Source organism: Oncorhynchus kisutch, linkage group LG1 (assembly GCF_002021735.2).
Source record: "Oncorhynchus kisutch isolate 150728-3 linkage group LG1, Okis_V2, whole genome shotgun sequence".
Classification (NCBI taxonomy): domain Eukaryota; kingdom Metazoa; phylum Chordata; class Actinopteri; order Salmoniformes; family Salmonidae; genus Oncorhynchus; species Oncorhynchus kisutch.
In genome coordinates, this window is record NC_034174.2 from 34,690,177 (window position 1) to 34,712,100 (window position 21,924).

At 41.9% G+C, this 21,924-nt stretch overlaps 1 protein-coding gene across 2 annotated transcripts in view; it reads right to left on the reverse strand.

Moving 5' to 3' along the window:
• Positions 1-339: 339 nt before the first annotated feature.
• LOC109895573 (6-phosphofructo-2-kinase/fructose-2,6-bisphosphatase 4-like) overlaps positions 340-21,924 on the reverse strand; it is a 44,659-nt gene continuing 23,074 nt past the window's right edge. Inside the window, exons 1-14 of one of the 2 annotated variants that reach the window (XM_020489363.2) lie at positions 18,552-18,800; positions 7,212-7,328; positions 6,998-7,094; positions 6,615-6,681; positions 6,121-6,195; positions 5,930-5,986; positions 5,255-5,376; positions 4,879-5,086; positions 4,654-4,800; positions 4,279-4,383; positions 4,078-4,207; positions 3,798-3,860; positions 3,270-3,334; positions 340-2,407 (exon numbers count right to left, since the gene is read on the reverse strand). In XM_020489363.2, coding sequence (XP_020344952.1) covers positions 2,348-2,407; positions 3,270-3,334; positions 3,798-3,860; positions 4,078-4,207; positions 4,279-4,383; positions 4,654-4,800; positions 4,879-5,086; positions 5,255-5,376; positions 5,930-5,986; positions 6,121-6,195; positions 6,615-6,681; positions 6,998-7,094; positions 7,212-7,328; positions 18,552-18,672 — 1,434 coding nt within the window. In that variant the 5' untranslated portion in view covers positions 18,673-18,800 and the 3' untranslated portion in view covers positions 340-2,347. Of the gene's footprint in view, positions 2,408-3,269; positions 3,335-3,797; positions 3,861-4,077; positions 4,208-4,278; positions 4,384-4,653; positions 4,801-4,878; positions 5,087-5,254; positions 5,377-5,929; positions 5,987-6,120; positions 6,196-6,614; positions 6,682-6,997; positions 7,095-7,211; positions 7,329-18,551; positions 18,801-21,924 lie in introns of those variants that run through there. The other variant, XM_020489371.2, reaches the window with a different exon arrangement.

The following is a 21,924-nucleotide window of genomic DNA, read 5'->3' on the forward strand; positions in this document are numbered from 1 at the left end:
GGTTTTTGAAGTCTTTTTCTCACTTATGCTTTGGCCACAAATACAAGTATAGGATGAATCAAAAACACTATTTGGGTAGTGTTTTAAGTTAAGAGTTAAGATGTGCTATTAAAAGTGAGACTTTCACTGGACAGTTAAGGCCAAGGCTTGAGTAAGGACTCTATAAATATGGCTCTGACTATAACTACATGAAACACTTCAAAGAGACATTTCTTTTAGAAGGCTACAGCAAGAGATTTAACAAAAAATTCCATTTGGATGATGTAGATATTTACATTGAATGCATCATATTCTTGGCACGTTGACAAACAAGTCAAAATGAACAAACAAGACATGGTGAACCTGCGGAAAACGATAAACAACCAGTGAGCGATTTATTGACATTCACAGCATTACTGACACCTGATTATTATGGTGATCATTACTTGTGTTTACACAGATATTAGTAGTCATTTCAATTGATTTGTCATGACACTACAGATGCTAAACTACAGCAGCATTTTAGACATTGAGCAATAGAGCCAAACACATTCTAGATATAGCAGATCACTGATGCAACATGAAAAAAAAGTCAATCAGTTTAGATTTTAACTAGATGACGATGACCTTGATTGAAAAAAATAGATGTGCAAAACCACCTTTATGTCTGATTTTATACCAGACATATATATATTTAAAAAAATATTACCTACAATTTATGTCCCCACCTAGAGTCTGATTCCAAATATCACATCTTCTGCAGCGGGTAAACGCAATAGTTGGTTTAATAGGAAATTCACAAAATAAAAAAACTGCTTTAAAAAACAACTTGTTAACAGACAAATGGTTGGACAAAAACTAAAACACTAAGAACAAGGAGTATTACATTTAGCTTCCACAGGCTGGTAATTCTGATCTTTACCAAATGATTGGCAAAAGAGTTGATCTGATTGGTTAAAAGGCCAATTAGTGGACAAAGTTCAGAACTGGGCTGCCTGTGTAAAAGCAGCCAGTGTCAAGACACTTTACAATTTGATTAAAAGCCATATGTCATGTATATAAAAAAGGTTTCACATCAGATTGTTCATAATACACTCACTCACACACATACAAAACACACTCACAGGCACACATACCCCGATAGTGGGGTGAATCACCATTGAACTGGATTCCAGTTCTCCAGACGTTTAGACAGGCAGCCTAATTCTGATATTTTTTTCACAAAATTGTTTTTGATCAATCAGATCAGCTCTGAGAAATATCTGATATGATTGGTCAAAAGACCAATTTGTGGAAAAAAGATCAGGATTGGGATGCCTGTCTAAACACAGCCAATTTTGCACAGAAGGAAAGACACAGATCAGGTGAAGAACCAAGATTAAACAAGTATGTTTTTTTTAAAGAACCTTAAAAAGTGGAAATCAGCAGTAGCTAATTACATTTTTGGACTTATAAATGAATGATTGTTGAAGAATAAAATGTATAAATGCCTCCATCAGAACCCAAAATATAAGCTTTTACTCCAATGTTTGTAACCAAAGTAAATGTAAACAAACACTATATAGCCTCAAAACATGGTTAAAAGTCAATGTTGATATCATGGATGGTCATCCCAATTTCAGAATAGTTACATTTCTCCAGCCCATCCCTCAGCTTTTTACCGAAACCGGGGATCACTCTTCGTTATTGTTTCCTCTGCTGATTGCCACTTTAGATAGAAATATGTCAAATGAAAGATTCGGATGCACTATTTTCAAATCCCGCTGCAATGATTTTTTTTAAATAGCAATTTGCATTGATTTCTGATTGAGTAGATGAAGTAGCCTTGGTGAGTGATGGCACTTTGGAGTCTAGGGCCTAGATTCAATCAGATCAAGCATTAACCAGTGGTAGCAAACACCTGCATAGCTGGTGTTTAGGAGGTGCTGGAAGTGGAACTGCTTTAGAGCTGTCTAATCTGAGCGGCTGCTCGTGCGGTTATTGTCACCAAACCACACCCGTCCCACTCACATTAGAAGTACATAAAGAGAAAGTCAAGGCTATATAGAAATAATAACACTCAAATTGAACATCATTAACCTAAATAATGAGGATTCATATCAGCCTAATCGAGGTGTATATTACAACACATTCCCGTGTTTGAACTTGTAACAAGGCTGCATGGAATTATTACTAATGCGACTCGTCACATAAAATGGAAATGTCCGCAATAGGTATCACGCCGAGAGTCGCTTCCTGATTAGACAGCTCTAACGCCGTTACACCTACGACATTCCATGAATAAAAGCAATGAAACTGCTATGCAGTTGTCAGTTATCGCAGGTGAAGGAAGAACTGATTGAATCTAAACTTTTTGCGCCGTCACTCATCACTGGTGGGCGGGGACTGTGAACAGGGCTTCTTCCGGCATCCGTGAAATGTCTACATTCTGTACAATGAAAAGAGAGAGAAAGCAGTCAGTACTAGGACACATAAGGTTAGTTTAATTGAACCTTTTTCCTCTCTGTTTAGCTGTGTTCACATTGACAGTTTGAAGTGACTCAAATCCTACTTATTTGCATATCCGATTCGAAATCGGTACTTTTTCCTGCAGTCTGAACAGCCAAAAAGTACATAAGATCGGATACCTAGGTGGTTTGACGTCGGTTACAATTCGATTTCTGGCCATGCAACTTCTGTCTGAGCGGTCAAATCAGATTTATGCCCTCAAGTGGTTTATTATTAGTCATATTTATTTTTTTATTTTTTATTTAACTAGGCAAGTCCACTAAGAACACATTTTTATATATCTTGTTGCTTGTGTGTGGTAGCAAACTAGCTTCTTAATTGTGTACATAAAAATGAGCGAATGTGCTAGAAAGTTAAACAGCTACCTAGCTAGTTGAGTGCTGTGGCTAGCCAAAAAGGACTGGTTTTGAAAGTTGGATCATCTTATCTTGAGGCTTTAAAAGTGTTGTTACACTATGATTTTGAACATTCAAAGCAAACATCCATGGCAGGCATCGTTGTCACCGTAGCTACATAACGCCTCAGTGATAGGAAGCACGAGCACCACTACCAATCAGCCTACACACCAGTCATTACTATGACTACTGTAGCCTTGTCAGCAAATGAATGGTGTCTAAACACACAAATCCGATTTGGTAACGTGTAACTTGCTGTTTGGACAGTCAGTAGTCCAAAATGTATTTGAAAAACAAAAAAACGTATTTGAGCATTAAGGCCTGCAGTGTGATCTAGGCTTTTGAGAGTGCAAGCCCAGAAAGAGTGCTTCTGTCTGGGGTACCTACCTCTGGCCTGTCCCTATGGGTGTTCACAGCTTCCACATTCAACCAGACAGACTCTACTTTACATCCTACATGGACAGGATGGGAGACAAAACAAAACAAAACATGTTCCTTCGTCAGACCACTAGAGAGCAGCAGCAGTACACTGGGTCTAATACACAGATCAACACTACTAAGGTACATAAAATATAGGTGCAGTGTAAGGGACCCAGGTGTTCCAAATCAAATGGATAAATACATGTAATTGGAGTAAATATGCATGGAATATAAAAATAAATAATATTTATAAAAATATAAAACACTAAAGCACACAATGCCACGTTTTGTATCACAGCGTAATGATACAACTGTGTGGGGGGGGGGGGGGGGGGGACATACACAAAAATGCTATTTCAGAATGTGTGGGAAGGGGGGGGGGAGGGGGTCAGGTCCCCAGTGAAAGTTGCACCCCTGGAATAAAAACATCTCATTGAAACCACTATGCTGTGTTTATTAATACTTTCATGCAGTTATTGATAATAGTGTACTCACCATACGCCACAGGGGTCAGCTTCAATACAGTGTGCAAAGGGCACTTCAGGTAAGGCAGCTCCTCTGAAGAACAAAAACAGAACAATGTTGTAAAAGCCTAAATAGATTCAATTGAGTTGAGTTAGAGCTACTAAAATCATATACCAATGCTTATCTGATCATGACTGATGAACAGCACATGCAGAACACTCACTCTCCTATATGCTCAGTTTGTTATCGAATAGTAGGAATTAAACCGTAATACTGGGGTTTGTTGGGTATTTTAAGAGATATATGGTACCTGCACTCTTATCCAGGAAGTAAGCGAGCAGGCAGCGCATGACAGCCTGGTGACAGATGACCAGGACGTTCTCCTGCCTCTCCAGCTCCATGATGACTGGCTCCAACCGCTGCACCAGGTCCTCATAGGACTGAGGGGACAAGTAGAGGCCTGTTAACACACACACTTTGTCAGTCAGTGTTGGTGATGTGATGGACTCACCTCTCCTTTAGGGTAGCGGTAGCGGTATTTGTCCTGGTCTCTCAGTGAAAACTCCACAGGGAAATGTACCTGGATCTCCTCATACGTCATCTCTTCACACACACCCTAGGAGAGGGAAACAAAGTAAAACAAGCTGTTTAACAGCAGGGTTAGGATACATGGGAAGTGGGAACCAGCAATCCCATTGGCTGACTCAGAGCATAATCGTAGATACACTATGAAAGAATAAATACAAACAAAATACCAAGTCTAAACACATGCAACAAAAAACTAAAAGGTTGTTTAACAGCAGGCTTAGGAGACATCACATTGAAATTAAAAGGACACATTAAATTAATATTTTAGGCCAAAATTGCATACACACACAAGACTTACAGCATCAATCTCGTTGAGAGCCTTCCACTGCTCATAGGGGACAGCCACGGCCTCGGCTGTCTGAATGGTTCTCTTCATCTGACTGGTCCACACCTTCAGATTCTTAATGTTTTGCTCCTGGATAAACTTCCCCAGACACTTTGCAAACTGACCAACAGAAAAGGGAGAGAAAGATTGTTGCATATACATTTTTATTACGAAAAGACAGATGGCAAATCAACAAACCTCCTTGCCCCTGCCAGACAGGCCTGAGTCTCCTCCGATGCGTCCTTTGACATTGAGGTCACTCTCTCCATGGCGACACAGGTAGATGGAGCGTGGTGTGATGTGGATATTCATTAGGTAGTAGACAATGCGGCTCTGGATGTGGTCCAGCACCCTGTTCACCAGGTATCTCTGGCCCACGTCCATGATCTTAATGTAGGACAGATCCCTGGGGTGGGGGATGGAGTAGGAGTGACTATCAGATCTATTAGCAGTGTGAGGTTATGACTGCTGACCTTGTCCATGTGTATTCTGAGTATGTGTTTGCATTCTCACTTGTCCAGTATCTTGTCAAAACGTATTCTGAAACCACTAGTGTGTGTGTGCGCGTGCTCACCTGTCTAGAACCTCATCCAGTGGCTGGTAAGAGTTCTCGTAGCACTTGATTCTCTTCATGAAGTCCTCGATGACCTGCTCTGTATTACAGTCTATGTAGTCAGGACTACCCAGCTTCACTTGCTGCACAGACACATGAAATACAGACAGTAAGAGGAAATACAGACAGTAAGAAGAAATACATACAGTAAGAGGAAATACAGACAGTAAGAGGAAATACAGACAGTAAGAAGAAATACAGACAGTAAGAGGAAATACAGACAGTAAGAGGAAATACAGACAGTAAGAAGAAATACAGACAGTAAGAGGAAATACAGACAGTAAGAAGAAATACAGACAGTAAGAGGAAATACAGACAGTAAGAGGAAATACAGACAGTAAGAGGAAATACAGACAGTAAGAAGAAATACAGACAGTAAGAGGAAATACAGACAGTAAGAAGAAATACAGACAGTAAGAGGAAATGAATGGAGAGAAAAAGAGGAAAAACATCTTGCGTGTCTGAATGTTTGCCAGGGCATATAAACAGAAAGATAGTACAAATTATTCATCAGGAATATCAATTATTAAAGCAGAAGTCTTGAATTTTATGAGCAAGTAAGCTTAATAATGTCTGATCTTTTATACAACCAGTGACACACGAACAGTGCTGAAAGATAGCAGAGATGTCACGCACCACTATGTTCTCTGCAATGACATCAGGGTCTTCACACACAGACTCCACAAAGAACACCTGGGAGGTTGAAAATGAAGATTCAGTATAAAATACATTACAATGAAATATACTGTACACTATAAGAAAAGGTAGTGAAGCCAAAGAATAAACAATAACTACAGATACTAACGCCTGGCCCTGTGGTTCCATACCTTAAAGCCATTCTGCTCTGCAAACCTGGTGATGGTCCATCTCCTCTCCCTGGTGGTGTTAGTGGCATCAAACACCTGAGGTAAGAAACATCAACTCCAGTCAGTCACAACATCCTCATTGCATTCAGGTTAGGAGTCCCGGCAGCATCAAGCACATACATGAACATGTATAGGAGGTGCTGCACTTACCCAAACAAGTCTTGTAGACTGAAGAGCAATAGTGGGAACAAGGGTGCACACTCCAAAACACAAGTTATTCTCTGCATCGTAGGCTAGATTAATTACATACCTGTATATTGAATTTAACATTCAAGACAGCCCTGGCATTTGAATACATGTACCGAATGTACATAAATACATTCAGTAAAAGCAAGAAACCAAGCAAGAAATAACTATTGGCGTGTGCACCCTTTTCCCACTATTTAGCAACATCCTCATTCACACTGTGATCATGAACCAAACAAGTCACCGTGGGCCTGATCTGCTCTACTCACCGCCACCTGGCCTCCCTCCACAGTCAGGTACTGGCACACATCATTCAGCGCCGTCAGTGCACACTGCCTATGGGTGGACACGTACACAACAGAATCAGAAAGATGGCAAGAAACTACTTCAAGAGACAATGTAGGTACAGATCTATGATAATTAACTGAATTGAAACTTGGCTAAAATAAAGCAACTGGGTCAAAATGTATTTTGTGGATATTAATGTAAATAGATACTCCCCCCCCCATTCAACAATATCAGCCTAGTAGAGCCCAACAAAGAGCCTATTCCCTGTAACTTTGGCCTGTAATGAGGGATAAGTGAATAGAGTGTTGGGTTAGGCCTAACTTGTCCCATGCATTTCAATCCATCAGCCCTTCTCCAGCCTCACCTCCTGATCTTCAGCCCCTCTTCATTGTCTGGATGGAAAAACTCAAAAGACTTGTAGATCTTCACACACTCCCTCCTGTACTGACCCACGTTGAACTCTAAACAACACATAGATACTTTTAGTCAAGATGAACATGTTTATAGGGTAAACCCTATTCCCTGTGTGTATGTGTCTATGTGTGTGTGAGACCGAGAGAAAAAGCTTGACCTAGTACCTTTGGTTGGCACACCAATCCAGTTGAGATAGCGGGTCAGCTTCTTGGAGATGTAGGTCTTCCCTCTCGCTGGGAGGCCCACCGTCACAATGAGGGTGGGACAGTTGGTCATACATACTGAGAGAGAAAGAGGAGATACAGAAAAATAGGAAGAGAGAGACAGAAAGTTGAATGAACACAGACATTGTGAATATCAGTGGAAGGTACAGTCTATTGTTGAATCAAGTGGGACCTTGCCCTATTAACGCAGAAACGAATCGAACAACTCAAGACGTTAATTAATGCGTAGACTGGATGGAGTAGCTTTGGGTGATCATTTGAGTGAAGGTAAAGCAGACACAAACAGATACATGCATTCACAATGAGAATTGAAACCCCTAGCATATCTGAGCCAACTGAGGAACAATGAGAATGTAGAATGGAGAGAGGAGAAGTAGGCATGAATTGTGTTGTTGACAGAGGGAATCTAGGAATAAAAATAAATGAATAAATTGCTCCCATACCAGAGAGCAAGTCAAACAGACTATGGCTTTGCAAAGGCTGGTGAAGCTGTGAGACACATATTTGCAGATGTAATTATACCTGACGCTAAGAGGGGTCCACAGGCTGCACACAGGCATACTATCCGATGAGCCTAGAACAACCAACTTACAGTGATCAACTACAGAACAGCCTTATTGAAACCATCAACAAAAGTTCAAAAAGAGTGACACAGCATAAAATGCTGACCAACTGCTTGCTCCTAGTGCTGAGGGCAAAAAAAGCATCTAATGACGTACTTAGCATTTCCTACGAGTGGTCTGAGGCAGGCATTAGATTACGAGCTCCTACGAATGTTGAAACGATGAACCTAGCCTTAAGATGCTTTTGGTAAACCGGGTCTGGTTTGACAAAGTCATCCTGTGGCCCTCTTCTAAACAGAGGGAAAAGTAGGCAACTGTACTACAAACTCTGGCTGCTAACAGGCTATCCCTTCTCATTGGTAAACAAGCAATTGTAATCCCCTCCACTGGCCCTATGAAATCACACCAAGCCTGGCATGGTTCTGTGTTCTAGTATTTTTCCAATTACTGTGCCAAATATACAACGAGCCAAAGTGGGCACAACCACCTCTGAAATCTTCAGCGGTTGCACCTGAGAGAGAGAGAGTCGAGCTCAGCACAAGGGAGCATCTGGAATAGGTCAGAGGGAGAACAGTGTTGTTTTTAGTGTGAGAACACAGAACAAGTCAAACCTAAAATATTACAGATTCCAAGCAGTGGCTGACTGAACCCTTGGTTGACTCAGTGAAAAGTAGACAGAGTTCCACAGGAGGTGAGACAAACCAAGACTGCAGAGTAATCATCTGCTGCCTACCTACCACACAAATAACACTGCCCTCCACACAAACAAAATCTCTCTTCTGCAACACAGTTATGCAGCAGTATACCACCCTGAATCCCATTGCTGGCTTGCCTTTGAAGCTACGCTTGGTCAGTCCTTGGATGGGAGATCAGATGCTGCTGAAAGTGGTGTTGGAAGTCCTTTAGGGAGCACTCTTCCCTCTGATCAAAGGAGATCCCAATGCCCCAGGGTAGTGACAGGGACACTGCCCCACGTAAGTTGCCGTCTTTCGGATGGGACGTTAAACAGGTTTCCTGACTTCCTGTGGTCACTAAAGATCCCATGACACTTATAGGAAAAGTAGGGGTGTTAACCCAGGTGTCCTGGCTGAATTCCCAATCTGGCCCTCATACCATCATGGCCACCATCCCAGCTTCCAATTGGCTCATTCATCCCCTCTTCCCCCCTGTAACTCTACCCCAGGTCATGGCTGTAAAAGAGAATATGTTCTTAGTCAATTTACCAGGTAAAATAAAGTTGAATTAAAGAAATATGCCCTCTAAGGAAATGTTCTTCATAAAACTGTCTGGGGAAATCCCTGTTGGGACCCGAACCCACAGTGAAGGGACATATGGAAGTTCTGTAGTGAATCAGTAAGTTATCCCCAACTGTTTGTTTTGGACTTTTGAAGATGCCGCGCAACAATAACAGTGGCTCATATTGATCGTTTACCAGTCCCTTCTCAATGCTGCTGGGCCATAGACCGGTGGACCAAACAAACAAATACACAAACAGGCGCTCCTGTGCGGTCCTTTCCATAAGTTCAATGTCGCCTTCACGGTGCATATATTTGCTCAAATGATGTTTAGAGCGCGGCTGAACTCACAGAATTTGCCTGGGCTTTTCTGCTGCTCATTAAGAAAAACGAGATTTGCGTCTTGAAGTTGTCAGTTGTAACACTGACAAAGATGAGGACAGACAGTGGAGAGCAACCTGGACGTCTCGGCCAGCGGAGCCCTTGAGTGGATGTTAAACTGGATGTGGAATGAGCTAGACGGCACAGAGTTTTTAATACGCGTCCGGACACCATCTTGTAGAGCAAAGAGAGCGAGCAGTCTGTCGCAGCCAAGGGGAAGCTTTGGCTGAGTGGAGGACGCTGCTAACTTGTACAACACATTTCTTCTACTACAGCTCATCTCACAGGCTCTTTGTGCTAAATATACAAAGAGTACAAAACATTAGGATCACCTTCCTAATATTGAGTTGCCCTCAGAACAGCCTCAAATCATCGGGGTATGGAATCTACAAAGTGTTGACAGCATTTCAGCGAGTTGGCTGGATGTCCTTTGGGTGGTGGATCATTCTTGATCCACACAGGAAACGGTTGAGTGTGAAAAACCCAGCAGCGTTGCAGTTCTTGACACACTCAAACCAGTGCGGGTGGCACCTACTAGCATACCCAATTCAAAAGGCACTTACATTTTTGTCTTGCCCATTCACCCTTTGAATGGCACACATACACAATCCATGTCTAAATTGTCTCAAGGTTTAACAACCCTTCTTTAACCTGTCTACTCCCTTTCATATACACTGACTGAAGTGGATTTAACAAGTGACATCAAGAGATCATAGACTGCCCGGGTGAAAGCTATGTCATGGAAAGAGCAGTTTTGTATACTCACAGTGCATTGGTTCAATATCACCTTCTCACGATAAAAAGCCATCACAATTTTTCCATCCTTACTTTCTATGCTACAATACTGTATTGATTGTTGCTATTAAAAATGGACACTTCAGCTATTTATATTTTCCTGTTGAGAAACAATACCCCATGTATAAATCCAGCAATGTACAGTCGTGGCTAAAAGTTGAGAATGACACAAATATTAATTTCCACCAAGTTTGCTGCTTCAGTGTCTTTAGATATTTTTGTCAGATGTTACTATGGAATATTAATTATACTTCTCAAACATTTCATAAGTGTCAAAGGCTTTTATTGACAATTACATGAAGGTGATGCAAAGAGTCAATATTTGCAGTGTTGACCCTTCTTTTTCAAGACCTCTGCAATCTGCCCTGGCATGCTGTCAATTAACTCCTGGGCCACATCCTGACTGATGGCAGCCCATTCTTGCATAATCAATGCTTGGAGTTTGTCAGAATTTGTGGGTTTTTGTTTGTCCACCCGCCTCTTGAAGATTGACCACAAGTTCTCAATGGGATTAAGGTCTGGACCCAAAATATCAATGTTTTGTTCCCAGAGCTACTTAGTTATCACTTTTGCCTTATGGCAAGGTGCTCCATCATGCTGGAAAGGCATTGTTCGTCACCAAACTCTTCCTGGATGGTTGGGAGAAGTTGTTCTCGGAGGATGTGTTGGTACCATTCTTTATTCATGACTGTGTTCTTAGGCAAAATTGTGAGTGAGCCCACTCCCTTGGCTGAGAAGCAACCCCACACATGAATGGTCTTAGGATGCTTTACTGTTGGCATGACACATGACTGATATTAGCACTCACCTTGTCTTCTCCGGACAAGCGTTTTTCCAGATGCCCCAAAATGTCAGAAGGGGGATTCATCAGAGAAAATGACTTTACCCCAGTCCTCAGCAGTCCAATCCCTATACCTTTTGCAGAATATCAGTCTATCCCTGATGTTTTTCCTGGAGAGAAGTGGCTTCTTTGCTGCCCTTCTTGACACCAGGCCATCCTCCAAAAGTCTTCGCCTCACTGTGCGTGCAGATGCACTCACACCTGCCTGCTGCCATTGCTGAGCAAGCTCTGTACTGGTGGTGCCCTGATCCCGCAGCTGAATCAACTTTAGGAGACGTCCTGGCCCTTGCTGGACTTTCTTGGGTTCCCCAAAGCCTTCTTCACAACATTTAAACCTCTCTCCTTGAAGTTCATGATGATCCGATAAATGGTTGATTTAGGCGCAATCTTACTGGTAGCAATATCCTTGCCTGTGAAGCCCTTTTTGTGCAAAGCAATGATGACGGCACGTGTTTCCTTGCAGGTTACCATGGATGACAGAGGAAGAACAATGATTCCATTACTGAATTATTCTTTGTAAAAATATCAAACATTTAAATACCATTTTAAAAGGTAAAGTAAAAATCCAAACCAGTCATTGATTGCCGGCCCTAACGCCAAACCCTACGCTGGCAGTTATTGTTCTTTCCCCATGAGTCACTGTAGAAACAACATAGCCACTACCACTTCCTCAAAATAGTCAGAATTAATATAAGATAAATCAAGTAACCAAATGGACTTTTTTGCAGAGGTCTTAGTCACGCAACTTTATCTGGCTAAGGTGTTTGATGCTCTATTTCTCAAGTAAAGATGGACCATTTTTCATGGCCAAAGTCTAACTCCGCCTCTTTTTCAATTTTCAAACAGAAACGGAGGGTGCCTTTTGGTGGTTCTTCGAAGTGTCATTCTGGTCATACGCGCCAGAACCAACGTAGGTAGTTTGTTAACTAAGCTAGCCAGTAACTCCTCCAGTATGTGTTGACGTCATTTCACAGGATTTGTTGTTGGACAAAAGATGTAGAGAATCGGTAAGATATAGCAGTCTCAATTCTCACTTCAAATCAAAATCGCATTTGTCATGCACCAAATACAACAGTTCTAGACTACCGTGAAATGCTTGCTCACGAGCCCTTCCCAACAAGGCAGAGTTAAAAAATATGAATATAAATAAAAATAGTAACACGAGGAATACAATACACAAGAATTAAGCTACATACAGGGAGTACCAGTGCCAGACCAATGTGCAGGGGTAAGAGGTACTTGAGGTAGATGTACATAAGGCAGGGTAAAGTGACTAGACAACAGGATAGACATTAATAGAGTAAAAATAACTGAGTAGCAACAGTATATGATAAGTGTGTGTTGTGTTTTATGTAAGAGTGTCGGTGTGTGAATGAACACACACACACAACAGTTTGGGTGTCACTTAGAAATGTCCTTGTTTTTGAAAGAAAAGCTCATTTTTTGTCCATTAAAATAACATAAAATTGATAAGAAATACAGTGTAGTCAGTTAAAATGTTGTAAATGACTATTGTAGCTGGAAACAGCAGATTTTTTAAATGGAATATCTACATAGGCATACAGAGGCCCATTATCAGCAACCATCACTCCTGTGTTCGCTAATCCAAGTTTATAATTTTACAAAGCTAATTGACCATTAGAAAACCCTTTTGCAATTATGTTAGCACCGTTGAAAATGGTTGTGCTGATTAAAGAAGCAATGAAACTGGCCTTCTTTAGACTAGTTGAGTATCTGGAGCATCAGCATTTGTATCGGGTATCCTGGAAGGACATCGACCTCATCCCGTCAGTTGAGGATGCCTGGTCATTCTTTAAAAGTAACTTCCTCACCATTTTAGATAAGCATGCTCCGTTCAAAAAATGCAGAACTAAGAACAGATACAGCCCTTGGTTCACCCCAGACCTGACTGCCCTCGACCAGCACAACAACATCCTGTGGCGGACTGCAATAGCATCGAATAGTCCCCGTGATATGCAACTGTTCAGGGAAGTCCGGAACCAATACACGCAGTCAGTCAGGAAAGCGAAGGCCAGCTTCTTCAGGCAGAAGTTTGCATCCTGTAGCTCCAACTCCAAAAAGTTCTGGGACACCGTGAAGTCCATGGAGAACAAGAGCACCTCCTCCCAGCTGCCCACTGCACTGAGGCTAGGTAACACGGTCACCACTGATAAATCCATGATTATCGAAAACTTCAATAAGCATTTCTCAACGGCTGGCCATGCCTTCCGCCTGGCTACTTCAACCTCGGCCAACAGCTCCGCCCCCCCCCCCCGCAGCTCCTCGCCCAAGCCTCTCCAGGTTCTCCTTTAACCAAATCCAGATAGCAGATGTTCTGAAAGAGCTGCAAAACCTGGACCCGTACAAATCAGCTGGGCTTGACAATCTGGACCCTCTATTTCTGAAACTATCTGCCACCATTGTCGCAACCCCTATTACCAGCCTGTTCAACCTCTCTTTCATATCGTCTTGAGATCCCCAAGGATTGGAAAGCTGCCGCAGTCATCCCCCTCTTCAAAGGGGGAGACACCCTGGACCCAAACTGTTACAGACCTATATCCATCCTGCCCTGCCTATCTAAGGTCTTCGAAAGCCAAGTCAACAAACAGGTCACTGACCATCTCGAATCCCACCGCACCTTCTCCGCTGTGCAATCTGGTTTCCGAGCCGGTCACGGGTGCACCTCAGCCACACTCAAGGTACTCAACGATATCATAACCGCCATCGATAAAAGACAGTACTGTGCAGCCGTCTTCATCGACCTTGCCAAGGCTTTCGACTCTGTCAATCACCATATTCTTATCGGCAGACTCAGGAGCCTCGGTTTTTCGGATGACTGCCTTGCCTGGTTCACCAATTACTTTGCAGACAGAGTTCAGTGCGTCAAATCGGAGGGCATGCTGTCTGGTCCTCTGGCAGTCTCTATGGGGGTGCCACAGGGTTCAATTCTCGGGCCGACTCTTTTCTCTGTGTATATCAATGATGTTGCTCTTGCTGCGGGCGATTCCCTGATCCACCTCTACGCAGACGACACAATTCTATATACCTTCGGCCCGTCTTTGGACACTGTGCTATCTAACCTCCAAACAAGCTTCAATGCCATACAACACTCCTTCCGTGACCTCCAACTGCTCTTAAACGCTAGTAAAACCAAATGCATGCTTTTCAACCGGTCGCTGCCTGCACCCGCATGCCCGACTAGCATCACCGCCCTGGATGGTTCCGACCTAGAATATGTGGACGTCTATAAGTACCTAGGTGTCTGGCTAGACTGAAACTCTCCTTCCAGACTCATATCAAACATCTCCAATCGAAAATCAAATCAAGAGTCGGCTTTCTATTCCGCAACAAAGCCTCCTTCACTCACGCCGCCAAGCTTACCCTAGTAAAACTGACTATCCTACCGATCTTCGACTTTGGCGATGTCATCTACAAAATGGCTTCCAACACTCTACTCAGCAAACTGGATGCAGTCTATCACAGTGCCATCCGTTTCGTCACTAAAGCACCTTATACCACCCACCACTGCGACTTGTATGCTCTAGTCGGCTGGCCCTCGCTACATATTCGTCGCCAGACCCACTGGCTCCAGGTCATCTACAAGTCCATGCTAGGTAAAGCTCCGCCTTATCTCAGCTCACTGGTCACGATGGCAACACCCATCCGTAGCACGCGCTCCAGCAGGTGTATCTCACTGATCATCCCTAAAGCCAACACCTCATTTGGCCGCCTTTCGTTCCAGTACTCTGCTGCCTGTGACTGGAACGAATTGCAAAAATCGCTGAAGTTGGAGACTTTTATCTCCCTCACCTACTTCAAACATCAGCTATCTGAGCGGCTAACCGATCGCTGCAGCTGTACATAGTCTATTGGTAAATAGCCCACCTACCTCATCCCCATACTGTTTTTATTTATTTACTTTTCTGCTCTTTTGCACACCAATATCTCTACCTGTACATGACCATCTGATCATTCATCACTCCAGTGTTAATCTGCAAAATTGTAATTATTTGCCTACCTCCTCATGCCTTTTGCACACATTGTATATAGACTCCCCCTTTGGTTTCTACTGTGTTATTGACTTGTTAATTGTTTACTCCATGTGTAACTCTTTGTTGTCTGCTCACACTGCTATGCTTTATCTTGGCCAGGTCGCAGTTGCAAATGAGAACTTGTTCTCAACTAGCCTACCTGGTTAAATAAAGGTGAAATAAAAAAATAAAAAATAAAAAAAGGTTCAATTACAGGCTCAAAATGACCAGAAACAACAATCTTTCTTCTGAAACTCGTCAGTCTATTCTTGTTCTGAGAAATGAAGGCTATTCCACGAGAGAAATTGCCAAGAAACTGAAGATTTCATACAATGCTGTGTACTACTCCCTTCACAGAAAAGCGCAAACGGGCTCTAACCAGAATAGAAAGAAGAGTGGGAGGCCCCGGTGCACAACTGAGTGAGAGGACAAGTACATTAGTGTCTAGTTTGAGAAACAGATGCCTCAAGTCCTCAACTGGCAGCTTCATTAAACGGTACCCGCAAAACACCAGTCAACGTCAACAGTGAAGGGGTGACTCCGGGATGCTGGCCTTCTAGCAGAGTTACAAAGAAAAAGCCATACCTCAGACTGGCCAATAAAAAGAAAAGATTAAGATGGGCAAAAGAACACAGACACTGGACAGAGGAACTCTGTCTAGAAGGCCAGCATCCCATAGTTGCCTCTTACTGTTGAGACTGGTATTTTGCTGGTTTGCTGTATAACCCCCCCAAAAAAGTGTTAAACAAATCAAAAATATATTTCAGATTCTTCAAAGTAGCCACCCTTTGCCTTGATGACAGCTTTGCACATTCTCGGCATTCTCTCAAATAGCTTAATGAAGTAGTCACTTCGAATGCATTTCAATTAACAGGTGAGCCTTGTTAAAACTTCATTTGTGGAATTTCTTTCCTTCTTAATGCATTTGAGCCAATCAGTTGTGTTGTGACAAGGTAGGTGTGGTATACAGAAGACAGCCTATTTTGGTAAAAGACCAAGTCCATATTATGGCAAGAACCTCTCAAACAAGCAAAGACAAATGACAGTCCATCGTTATGTTAAGACAAGGTCAGTCAATATGGAAAATTTCAGTGCAGTCGCAAAAAACATCAAGCGCTATGATGAAACTGGCGCTCATGAGGACCGCCACAGGAAAGGAAGACCCAGAGTTACCTCTGCTGCAGAGTATAAGTTGATTAGAGTTACCAGCCTCAGATTGGAGCCCAAATAAATGCTTTACAGTGTTCAAGTAACAGACACATCTCAACATCAACTGTTCAGAGGAGACTGTGTGAAATCAGGCATTCATGGTTGGATTGCTGCAAGAAACCACTACTAAAAGGACACCAATAAGAAGAAGAGACTTTCTTGGGCCAAGAAACACAAGTATGGACATTTTTGGTTCTAACTGCTGTGTCTTTGTGAGACGCATAGTTGAATGGATGATCTCCGCATGTGTGTTTCCCACAGTGAAGCATGGAGGAGGTGTGATGGTGCTTTGCTGGTGACACCATCAGTGATTCATTTAGAATTCAAGGCACACTTAACCAGCATGGCTACCACAGCACTCTGCAGTTATACGCCATCCCATCTGGTTTGTGCTTAGTGGGACGATCATTTGTTTTTCAAAAGGACAATGATCCAACAGACCTCCAGGCTGTGTATTTGACCAAGAAGGAGCGTGATGAGTGCTGCATTAGATTACCTGGCCTCCACAATCACTCGACCTCAACCCAATTGAAATGGTTTGGGATGAGTTGGAGCGCAGAGTGAAGGAAAAGCAGCCAACAAGTGCGCAGCATAGGTGGAAACTCCTTCAAGACTGTTGGAAAAGCATTCCAGGTGAAGCTGGTTGAGACAATACCAAGTGTGCAAAGCTGTCATCAAGGCAAAGGGTGGCTACTTTAAAGAATCTAAAATCCAAAATATATTTTGATTTGTTTAACACTTTTTTTTGGTTGCTACATGATTCCATATGTGTTATCATAGTTTTCATGTCTTCACTATTATTTTACAATGTAGAAAATAGTAAAATAAAGAAAAACCCTTGAATGAGTAGATGTGCAAACTTTTGACTGGTACTGTAAATAAATCAGAGGCGCTGCGTAATGGGCAGGTTTGGCTCAGGTCCTGCTGCTATGAGTGGATAGAGTGTAATCGGCCATCAATCATGACAATTCGCCCTCGTAAATCATAGATGCACAGATGGATAGTCCGGCATCCCTGTGACACTAGCTAAACTGCTCTGAGACCCCCATCCGTGGGGGACTAGGCTACAGCCTAAACGCCTACCTACCCAAGATTCCCAACCAACGTGTCTCCAGTACATGTACTCTGTTAATTTGATTATGTTGACAGTTTGAGAAATTGCCTGAGCTGTGCTGAGAATTTCAAAAGAATGAATGCCAATGGTCTAATATTCTAGAACATTGCATACATACATGTTTGGTCTGAGTCCGCAGATACAGAGACGCTATAGTCTGGCATCCCATTGTGACATAGCTTCGTAGCGCTCTGAGACCACCATCCACGGGACTAACAGCCCTAATGCGCACCTAGCCAGAATTCCCAACCACTGCACTGCGTCCATTTGAACGTGTTTGACAGTTTTGATTGAGCCACGCAGATAATTCGAAAATCGAGATGTATGAAAGCCAATGGTCCAATATTGTAGAACACGCGTTTTGGACTTTAGTGGCACTTTAATGGGCAAGTGCATGATTGTAATCCAAACCAACCCTCATGTAAATTGTGACAACCTCAGTTACACACATCTCACAAAACTCTGTTTTGGAATAGACTGACTTTATGACCAAAGTTATCCTACTTACACGTTTTAGTCAATTTTGCCATTGGAATACGTGTTTGACTAATACCGATGCCACATATGCCATTTCCACTAGATATGTTGGTTTTAGCATTCAGTTTCCCTTTAAACATGTTTAGTTAAACAATAAAATAACCTTGTTTTACTCTACATCGGCATGGTTGGGTTGATCGGTTGTGCGATCACCGGCCAACGGGCGCGTTGTCATGTGCGTGTCATCTGCCTGGTCTAATTCAATTCTGAGCCCTTCCATACCCTTTCGATATCATAGGCCATTTCTCTAGCAATTCATATAGTCATAGCCTATGCGTAATTGCAATATTGGCATGAATAAACATTTGAAAATGGAAATACCCAAATAAAAATATTATATTAATTTAAGACGAAATCGAAATGATTCAATATTAGGCTAGTCCCTTGAAGAAAATCCTGACATTGTCATGCTGCGCAACGCCACTGTGTAGAACACCTGGGAATCTCGAACTTCGATGAAGTACAACATATCTACATTTGTTTAAAATATAAAGTATTTGGCCAAATCGAGCATACCCTTCCGCTGCGCCCATGCACTGTTGGCACAAGCCGGTGTTTCTCCAAGGCAACTTACCCCTTCTTTGTAAAATGTGTACAAAGAGCCCGTTTTTCCATGGCATCCATATTTTCTTCAGCGGGTTCTGAGTAAGCTCACGGGGTGATGTGGCCATTATATGGTATTCGTTGGAAGTCATCCTGGTCGCTGCACCTGTCCCGTTTTAAGCGACAGAAGCGATATTCTACTTAATGACAGCTAGTTTGAGCAACAGAGCTGCGAGGGAATGATATCATATTGGCTGAGGAACATAAAACCTATATCATTACCGTAATGTCACTACGCTGAGCGCATTAATTTGGTGTAGGCTACTTTTATTATCATTCAATAAAGTTGAGCAAAACGTTGTAATTTAGGCTATTTTCTGTTTATTTACGTTTCTATGAAGATGACCTGCCATTAACTCAGAGCATCTGTGTGTGAGGTCTGACTTTATTGTATGGGGCTTACTTGAAAAGGGATGCCAGTGTCAATGACTTCCCTGTTTTAGTCTACAGGCCCAGGCTTAAATGCAACATTAACATAATAACATGCCATGTTATATAGGAAGACCATTAATGCTCCAAATACTGTCAGAGTTAGGAGAAAATATACATAGCCCGTTTGATTTTTAAATGCTTCAAAATGCATTGTTCACGTTATAACAATATGGCTACTGCATGCTACAATTTAACAACCCAACTGTGCTTGTACCGTAATATCGTAGAACAGTGCCCCAAAAAGAGGGGCGCACTAAACTAAAGTAGGGGAAAGATAAGAAACGAGTCTTCCCCTTTTCGCATGCAACGCACATGGACAGAGAATGTTGATGTGAATTTAACCAATCACAGGTGAAAAGAGAAAATGCATCATCCAATGGTAAGGCCGACACATTGGTCAGGAGGGCGTGTTCACTGCATGGGATCTAACGATAAACAACACAACACATCATGCTAATTCATGGCATATAGTCACGTTAGTTAACAGCAGTCAGACAGCTACCTGGCCAAACGGGGTGATAAGCGGAAGTGTAAAGTAGCTAAGTAAAAATACTTTAAAGTACTACTTAAATCGTTTTTTGGGGTATCTGTACTTTACTTTAATTTGATTTAGGAATGTAGTGAAGTAAAAGTACGTGCTTCTTACTCCTTACATTTTCCCTGACACCTAAAAGTACTTGTTACATTTTAAATGCTTAGCAGGACAGGAAAATGGTTAAATTCTTGCACTTATCAAGAGAACATGCCTGCTCATCCCTACTGCCTCTGATCTGACAGACTCACCAAAGACAAATGCTTGTTTGTAAATGAGGTGTCAGTGTGCCCCTGGCTAGCAGTAACAATAGTGCCATCTGGTTTGTTTAATATAAGGAATTTGAAATGATTTATACTTTCACTTTTGATACTTAAGTATATTTTAGCAATTCAATTTGCTTTTGATACTTAAGTAAATGTAAAACTCCAGAGTGGCGCAGGGGTCTAAGGCACTGCATCTCAGTGCTAGAGGCATCACTACAGACATTGGTTCGATTCCAGGCTGTATCACAACCGGCTGTGATTGGGAGTCCCATAGGGCAGCGCACAACTGGCCCAGTGTCGTCCGGTTTAGGGTTTGGCCTGGGTAGCCGTCATTGTAAATAAAAATTTGTTATTAACTGACTTGTCTGGTTAAATAAAACTCAAATACTTTTAATCAAGTAGTATTTTACTGGGTGACTTTCACTTGAGTCATTTTTTTTATGAAGGTATCTTTTTCCACCACTGGTGATACGTTTCCCTACACAGAAAGTGTCATTGAAACAGAGTTGATTAAAAGTTAATTAAAATATGTTTATTATGCCACTAACAGTCAGTTTGAACTGTAGCAATAGGATAAACACAGCTTCTAACCAGTGTGTTGTTTTATTGTGCCTATATCGTAATATAATAGAACAGTACGCCCTCAACAGTGCATCTGACAACACATTGTGCTAAAAAGAGGGGCGCACTCGGCAAAATGAAGGGGAAAGATTAAGATAACGCACTAGTTTGAGAAAAATACGTCTTCCGCTGTTCACATGCAACGTACATGGACAGTGAATGTTCATGTGAATTTAACCAATCACAGGTGAAAACGGAAAATGCATCGTCCAATGATAGGGCTGACACATTGGTCGGGAGGGCGTGTTCACTGCATGGGGATTTGAAGATAAACGCAGTGGTCAAAGAGTGGGAGGTGTACAATTCATTCATGTTTAGCAATTGAACAAACTGTTCAGAACAAACTCCCTTCCTCTGCCTCAAAATAACCTGGATGAAAATAATCCAAGGTAAACATACCACACACAGTACATAACTGTATTTTGCAACAACACATCATACTGATTCATAGCATAGATTCACAGGTTAGTTACAGCAGTCTGACAGCTTTATCCACTATCTTCCTGGACAAACTGGGTGATTATGAGTTTCCCTAATCAGAAATTGTAATTGAATCAGAATCGATTAAAAGTGAATTAAAACACGTTTATTATGCCACTAACAGTCGGTCTGTGTTTTTAATTGTAGCAATAGGATAAAAAACTTAACCAATGTGTTGTTTTATTGGCCGAGCTGACAAAGTTCTTACTAATGGACAGAATATTGAATCATGTTGCAATATTGTAGCTACAGTTTTCCAAAATTGCCAGTACTCACTTTCAGAGTAGAGGGATCATAGCACCCCCTTGTGGCATTTCCTAGCGGAAAACTGTGGACTTTCTAAAAACACTGGGAGGGGCTGTGTACCCACTCAATCCCCCATTGACACCAAGTAACATAGTAATGGAGATAATACAATCATATCTATACACACACACACACACACACACACACACACACACACACACACACACACACACACACACACACACACACACAACCGGTCAAACGTTTTAGAACACCTACTCATTCAAGGGTTTTTATACGTTTACTATTATCTACATTGTAGAATAATAGTGAAGACATCAAAACTATGAAATAACACATATGGAATCATGTAGTAACCAAAAAAGTGTTAAACAAATCCAAATATATTTTATATTTAGCCACCCTTTTCTTTGATGACAGCTTTGCACACTCTTGTCATTCCCTCAACCAGCTTCATGAGGTTGTCACCTGGAATGCATAACAGGTGTGCCTTCTTAAAACTATATTTGTGGAATATCTTTCCTTAATGTGTTTGAGTCAGTTGTGTTGTGACAAGAACAGCTCAAATAAGCAAAGAGAAACTACAGACCATCATTACTCTAAGAAATTAAGGTCAATCAATACGGAACATTTCAAGAACTTTCAAAGTTTCTTCATGTGCAGTCGCAAAAACCATCAAGCGCTATGATGAAACTGGCTCTCATGAGGACTGCCACAGGAATGGAAGACCCAGAGTTACCTCTGCT